Source organism: Anopheles arabiensis, chromosome 2 (genome assembly GCF_016920715.1).
Source record: "Anopheles arabiensis isolate DONGOLA chromosome 2, AaraD3, whole genome shotgun sequence".
NCBI lineage: Eukaryota > Metazoa > Arthropoda > Insecta > Diptera > Culicidae > Anopheles > Anopheles arabiensis.
The window spans coordinates 42522459-42534686 of NC_053517.1; the positions used below are offsets into that span (position 1 = coordinate 42522459).

The 12228-nt window shown below is 47.7% G+C and overlaps 1 protein-coding gene across 11 annotated transcripts in view; it reads right to left on the minus strand.

Annotated features, from left to right (window-relative positions):
- LOC120896613 (protein winged eye-like) overlaps positions 1–12228 on the minus strand; it is a 305930-nt gene that overhangs the window by 12666 nt on the left and 281036 nt on the right. For 10 of the 11 annotated variants that reach the window (XM_040300859.1, XM_040300860.1, XM_040300857.1 and 7 more), the window contains one exon: positions 11899–12051. The exons of the other annotated variant lie outside the window; for it this stretch is intronic. In XM_040300859.1, the coding sequence (XP_040156793.1) occupies positions 11899–12051 (153 nt within the window). The remainder of the gene's footprint in view (positions 1–11898; positions 12052–12228) is intronic. 11 annotated transcript variants of the gene reach the window in all.

Sequence of the window (12228 nt, forward strand, 5' to 3'; positions counted from 1 at the left end):
CACCATGGCTTCTGAATATGTTTTGCCGAAACGAAACATGATTAGGGAGGAGTGCCTCCATAATTACATACTCAATCACACACACACACACGCAGACCGCGCGCGCACATATGCACTCCGCGGTGTGGCGTACGTTATGCACTTTTACGCTCGCGTATTCATTGCGGGGCGTTTTGGGGCCGCCGTCCCAATCGCTCGAGCCCGTGGGGCAGCAGCAAATCGGACTCTGGAGAAGAAGTGCGAGCTACTAACCGCAGCAACCGATTTTTAATTAGCGCGCCCGTCGTTCGACCAGTGCCCGCCACCGACCGCCGGCTCTAATAGGGGGTCCACCACATCACCACCCCCTAGTTAAGCCCTACGTGTGTGTGTGTGTGCGTGCTTTTTTGCTGTTGCTGATTTGCTCCCCTTTTTCCTGCAGTCGTTTCAGTATCCGGAGAACGGGCGACTTGGACGTGTTAATGAGTCGTCTGTCTTTCTGTGTGTAGAGTGGCATCGGAGTGTGTGGGGCATCGTGTGTTCTCTGTGTACGCGCTCTCGTGCAATGTACTATGCAACACCGTCCACTCCCCCTTGGGCGATGCAGTAGCAGCAGCAGCAGCAGCAGCAGCAAGTGGTTCCCCATATCCACACACACACCCAGTAATCGGGTGGCTATCGTGCGAGATGCACGTGCATGTGTGTGTGTGTTGCTAAACCGCCTATCAACCCTGGCCACAGCGTTCAGCGTTCGCAGTGGAACCGAGAGTGGGACACAACAAAAAAAGGGAAAGGCTGTGCAAATTCGATCCCACCACTGAAGGTACTACTTTTATGCCGCGAAAATTAGCATATTCATTAGCTATCGCGAAGGCAGCACCCTTCTCCGGGGCCGGTCGGTCCACCGGTCCCGGTTTGGTGAGATGAAGAAAAACTAGCCGCCTATACGGGGCCACTCCACGTGCCGCCCCAGCCAGCCCGATCGTCAACTGACCGGTGTTTGTGTTGTTTCTGCTTCTGTTGCAGATGATGGTGATGGTGATGATGATGCATTCCAGTATATAGGTGTGCGTGCATAATAATGTTCGCTGGTAGTAGCAGATAAAATAAAGAGAGAAAAATAACAACAACCCACTACTATCTCGTCCTTGTTCGCTTTTATGCCATGTTTTTGTGCCGCTTTCGATTGTATCGCTTCCTCCGAGCCTTGTGCTGGGCGATCTTTTAAGCTGCTTTGCAAAACTAAGTCTATTACAGGTTGCTTTGCTACACAAAGTTGTCTTTTTTTTTGCTCTATGCACAAACACTTCTCCGGTGAAGCAAAACAAGCTGTTTCAGGTGCATCGTCACAATAAACGTCACTTTAAACGGCCATCATTTCAACATAATAAGGCGGGATGGTGTATCTGTAGATGCTTTCTAGCGATGTTTCAATTCTGCTTCAATCATAATCAGTAAATGTGATCTTCTTTTTTATGTGAGAAAAAGAAAAAAAAGCCGAGCCTATTCATGTGTACTATACTTAGCGAGTTACAGGCCTGACAAGAAGACGGCGGTGCAGTAATAGAGGCTAGACGACGGCTTTGTAATTTTTTAACGCAAAAACACACACACACACGCACCTACAATTAGGTCATAAATCTATAGTCACTAGGTAAAAAAAGCTGATGCAATCCGTATGTTGCAAAAAAAAAAAACCAAACAAAATAAAATAAACCCGATCTCGGAAACATATGAAAAAACCATTCACACACATCCACACATGATTGTTTGTGCTGGAGGAAAAGGTTTCTCGTTTCTTGCTTTTCTTTTAAAATTTGGTTTCGTTCTTTTTTCATTCAATTTGTGAATGCATTTTAAGGCCCTGCGCTGTTGTATAGCGCTTGTTGCACAACCAGAGGAGCGATTGGGACGGGTGGGGAAGGCGCACGGGACGCTTTGGAATAAATTATTTACAGAGCGATAAAAGAAAAAAAAGGCAGTTCATATTTATCGTGATACAACGCATTGAACAGACGTTCTTGTATAGTTTTTGGGCAAATATGCCTCAAATGTTGCCATAACAATGTTCCATAATGTTGCGTGTGCCCTGCCAAATATATTATCTACACGTATATATATATATATATACAATTTGAATGTGCTCTCTTGGCCCGTTCCGACGAATGATTTGTCTATGTAGGGTTGAAATTTTTGCAATAACGTACAAAGCACAGTAATCATTCAAATTAAACATTTCAATTTAATTTAATTTGAGTTTATGTACCAAAAATACCGTTTTTTCATAACTGTACATTTAACTGCAAAACAAGCAAGCAGCGTTAGTGCCCAATAAAAAACCATCACGGAATATTCATAGTCGATTGAATTTTAAAGTAAGTAATACGCTTCGACAAATTCCTACAAAAAGGAGGCAAAATACAAAACAAAAAAGGCATATCGCCACGAACATGATAGTGCACTCCATGCATGATGCATGGATAATTGAATCTGTCTGTTGAATGCATTTGATTGATTCACATTCACGTTTCACGGGCCTTTCGATTGCAATAGGCTATACAAAAATGACCAATTTCTGTACCTTCCGACCGTGCGACGGATGAATGAACTATACTTTTTTATCGTATGTTGTTTTTTTTATCAGTTGCATCATTTTCAACGCACGACTAGTGTCGATAGTGGTGGTTTTTTTTGGGTTCGACACTGCAATCGCTTGCACACGCTTGGGCTTTTGAGCTTTTTTTCCCAACACGTGCACATCTCACACCAAAGCAGCGCCCGATTCCATGGCTAATAAGAAGCTATTCAGCTAAAGTGCATGTATCGTGGGGGCGGCGTGCGTTGCGTTTTTTGGTTTTGTTTGTTGCGTTATACCGTGCAATAAAATTAGTATGCGTGGAATTTTACGATTTTTGCTCTTGTCTTTTGCTACGTTTTTTGCCTCTTATCTTTAGCACGATGCAAGAAATAAAAAAAAACACACACACACACACACACGATGGCGTGCCAATTTATGACAATATCAAAGGTTCCCTACCATAAAACACCTGTGAGCGTGCGAATGAGAGGCGGATGGTTTTTTTTTTCTTCCTACTGTTCGTTCGTTCGTTCGTTCGTTCGGTTCGTTTGCCTATTCTGTACAGCACGGCACAAATGAACGGCTTGTGGATTCATTAGAATTCAATTCATAAATTTAAAACCTTATCGCGGCGCTGGTGGCCCTTTCACGACGACGACGACGACGACGACGACGGGTGTCACGCACACGACCCGACGTTAAGTCGGACGGTTGATCCCGGCACCGAAAGCCGGTCGCTTTATCTTTGCAGTAGCAAATGTCCTTCACTGGCTTGCCCCGGCACGGAGGTCCCTTCTTAACCGATGCAGAGACGCCAGTCAGTTGCCTTCCGTTTCGCGGTGTGTGTGTGTGTGTTTGTCGGTCTAGCCGCGCGCGGAAAAAGGCAAGGAAACCGAATCTAATGGGATTTTTAATCGGAGCTTAGAACCCACACAAGTTGGGGTTGGGCTCGCTTCACTCCACACTTCACACGGTGAACAGAGCCCAAAAACCGAGGGAGGACAAAAAATTAACCTCTAAAGTACCGCAATGTATAAAAACCTATCTCACCACAAGGTGTGTGTTGTGTGTGAGGAGCAAATTACCTTACCGAAATAGCATAGCACACACGCGGAACATGGGGGAGCGCTCAAGCTAGAGGAATCAGCATCCAGAGCCACACACTCAACGTTGCCGCTTAGGACAAAGTTTTGCATTTAGCACCACGTGCCCGGGGAGGGAGTCGGAGATTTTTCCAACAAAGTCTAATATGAATATTTCATTGGATAAATCACTAATTTATGCTGACTGCTGTGACTGACTGTCTGGCTGTATGTGGTATCTAGTACAGGATCCACTTCTTCCAGCGTGTAACTGAAGGTTGCACATTAGAGCTGTAAACTAGTCACACACATCGAGAGTAATGAAATGGGAACCCATTACTGCCGGATTGCAGTTGATATCGCCTCCGTATTTATAGCCATATGGATTAAGCCCACATACACCAGAGCTAGCCGGAGGAGGTGGTGGACACCGAATGCAACAGAGTGTACCGAGAGCGTCCCAACGAGAGCCCCAAGAGAGCCGGCTGGTATCGCTCAATCAGTACCACGGACCAAGTGCCGCTTTAAAACTGGAAAACTTTAATTACTATAAATCCTAATGTGGTCAAGGGGAAAATAATTGCTTTCTGGCATCGTGACAAAATGCTTCCAAAAAGCGGCGATGTATGAAAAGGTATAATGCAATCGCGTCGTAAAAATCTGAAGGAAAAAAAGCGCTTCCAACCTTCCACTTTCAAAAGCCAACCGACTTCAGAAATGAAAAAAAAGCCTGCACACTCACACGGTCGCGGTCAGAGAGTGGCCTTTGCCGGTTTCGAACGAAATCGAAACGGACGAGATAGCATCATAAAAATTAGTGGCAGCACTCGTCTTCAAAAGAGGCCTTCGAAGTACACGGTGCTGGTGGTGGTGATGGTGGTGGTGCGGCCTGGGCAAAGTGCGCTTTTATGCGCTCTCGTTCAAAACTATCGTTTAACGGCCGAACGCGCGGGCATACAAATAGAATGAGGACGCGATGATTTTAGAACGACTTCGAGAGGGGAGGGAGGACACTGTGGTGGAGAGGAGCTATAACTTTTCCAGACAATTGTGCACCCGAATCAGATAAAGTTAGTGCTGCTCGGAAGGAAGGAGGAGAAAATTGGAAAAGAAGAGCCAAGCAAAGAGGCTCGGTCGGTCGCCGGTACACAGTTGGGCGCGCTCGCCCTGATGGGCTTGTCCTTTCGCTCTGCTACGACAATCATTAGCCATTCGAACGAACCTCCCGCCCTACGGTGGGGCGAGAATCGATCGACATTTATGATCGGGGTGCACTTGGAATGGTTCCAATTTTTCCGACCCACAGCGCGCAGTAACGAAAAGGGAACAGGCAGGAACAGAGAGAGCATTAGCAAAACTGCTAGGACCCCGGGTAGGAGACGGGCCGCCCTGATGCGCCGGCAGAAGCGTCACACTTCACGGAAATAGGCTTCAAGCCATTTGCTGCGCTGGCAGGCACACGGGCAGGCTCTGGCACCATTGCTCTCTGTCCGTTGCAGGCTCGATTCTTTTCCTTTATCGCGTGGTGTACTACAATCCCAATAAATGTCATCCGGGCACTTTTCTTTGTTCGGCACCAGCCGATGATGTAACTATTTTCGGCATTCACTTACACCCTCATCCGGCACTTTTTTTTGTGCCAAGACAATTCTGTTTTATCTTTTAATCACGCAACGGTCCATCATCCATTTTATGAAGCCGTCCCGTCGAAGGGAAAGTCAGACTTGGATGCAACGCGCTCGCGAGTGTGTGTGTGGGTTGATGTTCATATGCCAGCAAAAAAAAGGAGTCGCGAGCTGAGTGCCCACTTTTGGCGATGTGTAAAATTGCATCGTCAAGCTGCAGAGGAACGGGTTTTAATTTCCCAAAGAAGCGCACTTTGCTTTCGAGCAAACGGCGCTGGCAAATAATTTGCATGCTGGATAAAAAAAGATGCACGCACACAAACACCACGGCGTTCAGTATTGAACCGCGTGAAAGCATACGCGTGTACATCCAAGTAGGGTTTGCAATCCTTGTGCTGATCCACCAAATGGAGAAAAAGAGAGAGAAAGAGAGAGCATAATCAAAAAGCACATGTACTCTCGGCCCATACGAGGGATTGCAATTAAACCGCGCTAGGCTTGCTGGAAGGCGTTCGTAAGCGCCAGCCCTATATACGCTGGCCAGTGTGTAACTGCCTCCAATTACACTTAATTGGTTATTCTACGCCGAGCCAGCCAGCCAGCCAGCCTCCTCCCGCACACACACGCGTGCCGTTGCGTGTGCCGTACAGAATCTGCATCACGGCCACACGGCAGCATCAGAAATCCGCGCCCCGATTAAAGACGGCGGCGGACGATTGTTTGATGTTCTTTCCGATGGCAGGCAGGCAGGCAGGCCGGCAGGCACAGCTTCCTGCTTTTTACCGATGGATTGGTTATCGCCGGCCGGATCTCACCGGTACACAGCACGGGGGCACGTGCACTGATAGGTGTGTTGTGCAGTGGGGGGAGCCCACTTTATTGCACAAGCCGCCCGTTCGCATTGCTGCTTAACACGCGTCAATTTACCTCACACACCCGCTGTAAAAGTGTGCACCTGTGCACGTGAGAAAGAGCTCCGGTGTGCACTTGGGAAGTATCTTTTTATTGCCTGGCGGATGGGCCATTTGCAGGACGTTAACTGGATGGATATGATTGCGTGTGTGTGTGTGCTTTTTTTTAAATGGTGATACATTGCACGAACTGTATTTGAATTGGTGAAAGTTTTTTTTATAGTTCATCACTTTAAGGCTAGATGGATCAATGTGTATTCTGCAATAACTTGAGATGAAGTATTTTTATTACGGAACTAGGAAATTGGATTTCTGTTTCGATTTGGAAAACACATTTCTTCGTCGGTCTATGGTCGCGTTTGTATCTGTTGGTAACTATTAATTTTGCAATAAAAATGACATCCACTGTAGTGTCATCCCACCGTTGATGTTCAGAATTTCGTAATATAGAAAATGTAATAAAAGCAAAGAGTCCAAAACACTGGTGGTAAACCTTCTTCAACGCCGTGCTTCATACACAAGAACGTGCTCTTTCAAAATTGCTCTTACTGTGTGTTTCGTAGCGGAAGGCGAAAAACAGAGCACCGAGTACACGCCATCGTTTTAATTGGCAAAACCATTGACAACAATATTTCGGCAGCTCGCTCGGTTTTTTTTTGTTCGTCCCTCATAGCGACATTGCTTCGGAAGCTTTGAAGTGACAGACTTTCGCTGCTAGAAGACGTGACAGTAAAGGCCAGTGAAGCCAGCCCCGGTGTGCCCTTTCCCGCCAACACTGTGCGCAGTAGCTTCTAGAGTTTCACAGAGGATTCATTTTTTTCCTGCCTGTTTCGTCTCGAGAATAACACAAAAAACGGAATACCCAGTGCCGATTACACCACAAAACCCAAACTCCTGGCGTAAGGCGGGACGGTTTTTAATACAGTCTTCCTGCGGCCATCTCACTGTTGTCCACGTGCTGACGTCTCGTCCCAGCCGGTCGGATGACAAACTCTCCCGGACGGCCCCAGACCGATCCAATCCAATAAAGGATTAATTTGCCATCGTTTCGAAACTTGTCGACGGGCGCGTCTCATTCGCTTTACCGTCGTCAACTAAATGAACCGTCGCCCGGGCGGCTCCAAAAGGTCTTTTGGCTATTCACCACCGCTGTGAGTATTTTTTTTACTATGCACAATGAAACATTACATTAAAAACACGCAATTGGTGATACGCCGCACAGGGAAAGTGTGTGTTTGCCCTTGTCCACGGTGGAATTGCGTCCAGTGGCGAGGAACAATCTAATTTAAAAACAAACTCACCAAACAACACCATGCTGCCCAAAGCACGCAGATTCACTAATCAATGTTTTATGGCATATTGATGAAACTTTATTTCGTGCCGCCCCCTGGGTAGGGGGGAACGATGCGAATATTATGATAGATGGTAAATTTGCTCGGAACTCGTTTGAGGGCAGAAAGGGACGTGGAAAAATTACAAAACCACATGCACGAAGGTATTTCTGGTGCTGTTTCTTTTTTGTTATTGAGAATTCCTTTTTCGTTATACATCACTGAGCATGGACCACGCTTGAGCATAGAGCAAGGTGGTATCGAACCGAAGAAGAGCCGTACATCAACAATGTATTCGTCGAGAGCTGCGCCGCGCTACAATTACACTTCACAGGGATTAATGAAGAAGCAAAAATTTATAACCTGGCCAGCACAATTAAAAAGGATTATATTTCAGTGAATTATGGCTCTGGGAGGAGGTGGTGGATTTTTGTTTCTTCAATTCGACACATTCTTCTTCGACCCCCATTATTTGACTGGTATTTATCGCTCGCGTACAGTGCAGCCCACACAAATTGATGTCTTGCGCGAACGCTGCAGCGCATAAGAAAGTTCACAGCACACACACACAGAATGTCAGGCCGATCGATCGAGCTCGGGGGGGTTGAATCGTATGCCGACATAAACTATCGTCGAAAGGTGTCGTTAAACACATTGACGTGGCATTACAGGTGTCCAGAGCTCACGACTCACGATTAATGAAGTAATGCCAACTGTGGTGCAGTTTTCGCTCAATCACTTCCATTTTTGCACGGGCCACGGTCAGCCCCGAACGCACTGTTGAGCGTAACGCCACACCCTCTCCCCGCGACCCGCGACCCGCGATACAGCATCGAGACAAATCAATGTGACATTTATGATGTGGATAATTGTCTTTGATACGCACGCGGGCTCTTCCCATCGCCAGTTTACGCTTCACATGCAATCCCCCCCCCCACGGCTGGAACTGAAACCGGCTGTCGTGTCTGTCGGCCGGTCCCCGGGGCCGACGACTCGCACCCATTCATGCCATCAAACAGCATTCGATATGCTTGTGGAAACGAAACCGCGCAACTCCCGTGTCCCCTTTTTGCGTAAGCAATCGTGGTGGCATTACACGCTGGCGGCGTGAGGGCGATTGCAAAGGGTTTTTTTTTGGGTTTTGTTTCTGCTCACCCTTCTCTCCCCACTCGCCAGTAAACCTTCAGAGGCGAGTGTCAGACAACCCTCGCGATTCGGCTCGAGAGCGGAGAAAATTGAATCAAAAACACACACACACACAGGGTACAAGTCCCTCGGATGCACAGATTGTCGTCCCCGTGTTGGACAGTGATTTGGTGAAACGAGCATATCTCGCGCGCCAGCCTTTAGCCGGCTTCTTTAATCGAACATAAAAAGGGGCTTTTCGGCGCGCGCGCTTGTGTGTGTGTGTGTGTGTGCTTGCACGCGCACACGACCGAGTGTGTACACGGTAAATGGGTGAAAATTAATGAAACATATCTCGGCTGACTGACAGCTTTGCACCGGATCGATGGATGCATATTGTTTTTTTTTTGTGTGTTGTTGCTTCTTTCCTCTCCTGTTTTGCTCCCTGGTTTCTTTTGAGCTCAACCCGGTGGTGGTGTGTGCATGGCCGCACACGTTTCTTTTCATTCGTTCTTGAAGAGTGTGTGTGTGCGAACCGACGGAGGGGACCGCAAAATTGGACGGACGGGACACGCCGAGGCAAGTGAAATCTTATCAGCGTCAATCGATACACGAGACCCCTCCGTCGCGTCGAAAGGATAATCATTCTGCGGTTTCCAGACAGGGTCCTTGGTGCTACCGTGTCCGCGCCAGTGGTAAATAACGAGCGGTGCACGCCGCGTGTCACTGCCGTCTTTCGGTTGAGTTGGGTTCGGTGTGTGAGAGCCGCCAGTTGCTGCTGCATCTCCCCGCGTGCTGTGGTTACAATTGTTCTTTTCTCAACCAGCGTGGAGAGTTTTGAGACATTCCAATTATAAGTTCCCCTTGTGTCCAAACAAATAACACACACACACGTTTTGGGAGAGCATTTAGTTTGTCACTCGTCGGGTGTAGGGCTTCTCGTAATTACAGCGCCCGTTGAGAATAGCAGCCGGGCGATGTTGTATCCATAACGAACGGGACACGGCACATAATTCCAATTTCAGCAAATTGAAACGTCGGATAATGGAACCGCCGGCAAGGCTTCTTTCCTTTTCCACTGTCGGTGCTCTCGATTGCAAAATGTAAGCGATCCGTTGTGCGAGTGTGATGCTTTTGTAGCGTTTGCGGAAGCCTTTTGAGAGGCTGTCTTGCGTTTTGGGTACAGAAAAACCCCGCATCCCGGAAGAAACGTTTCTGTTGAAGCGAATGTTAGAGTCCAAACTGCTACAAACTGCTAGCCATTTATTGCTTTCGTTAATTTTAATATCATATTTTAAATCAAGCAAATGTGTTCCCTTCATCTTGTGAGTGGCTTTTTAATTAACGTTAGATTAGCTCAACGCCCCGTGTTCCACCCATCATTTTGAACGGCGTGCTTCAGCGTGAGGTGAATAACAACAAAAAACCTTATGCTGGTTCCCCCCTCCCAAATGGTCGAAAACAGGGCTCTCGACAAACTACGCCCCAGCACGAACCGGAAAGCTGACGAGGGCGAGAGGGATGGGAGGGGGTTTGTTGATAATTTTTCCTAATGAAATAATGATACCGGCAGGTTTCTGTGTTTCTGTGCTGAAGCTGACACGTTAGTGCCGTGTAAATGTTATCTGTATGTTTCCCATACGGCAGCTGTTGTTTTTTTCTTCTGTTTTTTTCCCATTTGCTCTCTTCGCCTTTGATGTGGCGGTTTCGCATTCCGTCACGATCGACTTCCGAGTTGACGAATGTGGAATGGTGGCGTCATTGGATTCATTCACCCGACGATCAACGGGTCCGATGCTGCGTCGCGTCCGCGTTTCGGGGGGGTTTGCTGATCCCGCGCATCATCCCACGAGTGACGAGTTAAAGTGGCCGCGAGTGCGGGATAGCAAAAAAAGAAGAAAGTGGGGGAGTCGGGGCCAGTCAGCTCGATGATGTAATTAATAGCCCGCCTTGAGATTAAATGTTGTGTTAAATATATGTTAATGTCATGTAGATTGGCAGCGGCGAAACTGGAAACTTGTGCCGAAAGATCGTGCTGCTGCCGATGATCAACCAGAATCTAGCCAAGGGGGAGTAGTTTTGTGGCGATGTTTGTTGCGGGGTAGAGTGCAATAAATTTCTGCACGATGGAAACTCAAATGGGACGTCGAACGGTTTTGGCCGGCTTTTTTTTGCGATCGCTCTAACGTTCTTTCACGTACACCGGGGTAAAAATAAAACCGAATCCCGCCAAACAAACATGCTAATGGAATAATCGAGTGAGATTACTGCAACTACCACTCGCAGGTACACACACACACACACACACACACACACCGGACGGTGCATTTAGCATGGTAATGCAATCTTGGGTTAGCGTACGAAGAGTTAATGCGATGAGATCTATTAACTACATTCAGAGAGTACCTACCCCCCTCCCACACCAAACTGTCCATCAAATGCTCGGTCATACATATTCATGAAACAGGCCGCTTTCCGCTGCACAAGCTGCTCTTAAGTGCATGCGGTCGGGAATCGAGAATTTAATTACAATTTTATTGTCCGCACGCTGGGCTGCATTTTTATTGCACTCAGTTGCTAATCGCGTGACCAAACGCATGCATGCAAACACATACCCACAGCCACAAAAAAGCACACAAGAGCAGATTGTTGAGATGCAAATAGGGAACACAAAGCACAAGGTGTGAATAATTCGTTTCCGTACGATGAGCAAGCAAAAAAAAAAAAAACGCAAAGATTTGCTTTAGCACTTTTTGGTTACGCGTGAAATGCTTTACGAATGATGCAATAGCACACTTTTGGCAGTGATGTATGCATTCGCTATGTCGCCGATGTTTCAGTAAACACGATAATAGTTGAAAATCGGGCTTGGCGAACTCTTGACTTTCGGCATTGACATAGCTTGCTATCGTTTGATTTCCATTGAGCGGTGACTTTTTAAACAATGTATCCGTTGCAATTAAAATGATAGACTAATTAATCATCGCTGCAATGCTTGCGAAACGTGGCCCGCGTTCGTTATCAAGTGTGAAAATAGGTGGAGACGCTTGGTCGTTCACTCGATCGTGCGCGATCGCTGATTGGCGCTCGCAACGATGGGAGGAGCAATGACTGCCCCAACTCGGCACGCAAAAAAACGTCCCCCCCCTTCGATTAGAGCCATTTCCGCCACGAAGGATGCAAGAAGGCGAAATCTTCGCGGACGAGTACGAGCGATGCAGGAAAAAAAGATGAAAAAATAAAATGAGTGCATGTGCATCTACTTACCAGGATACTGCCAGAGGGCGGGTGGTGTGCGGACGGCGTTCTGCACCGCCGCATTGGTCACGCCCATCGCGACCGTGTCCGGCGCGAGGGGGATCATGGTGGAGTTGGTGCCGGTGAAAAACATGTTTTGGCTCAGTCCGGGCGTTGCGCAGCCTGTAAAGCGCAGCGCAGAGAGCGAGCCAAACGCGTTGATCGCGTGTCACACATTGCGTCGGTGTGCCGGAGTGGTGGCGGTGATGGTGGGGATGCAGTTGGGGCAGGGCAGAGCATGGTGCACACGCGGTGCAAGCGTGAGATTATCGGACCGGAACGGAAGGTGAAGGGATGCCG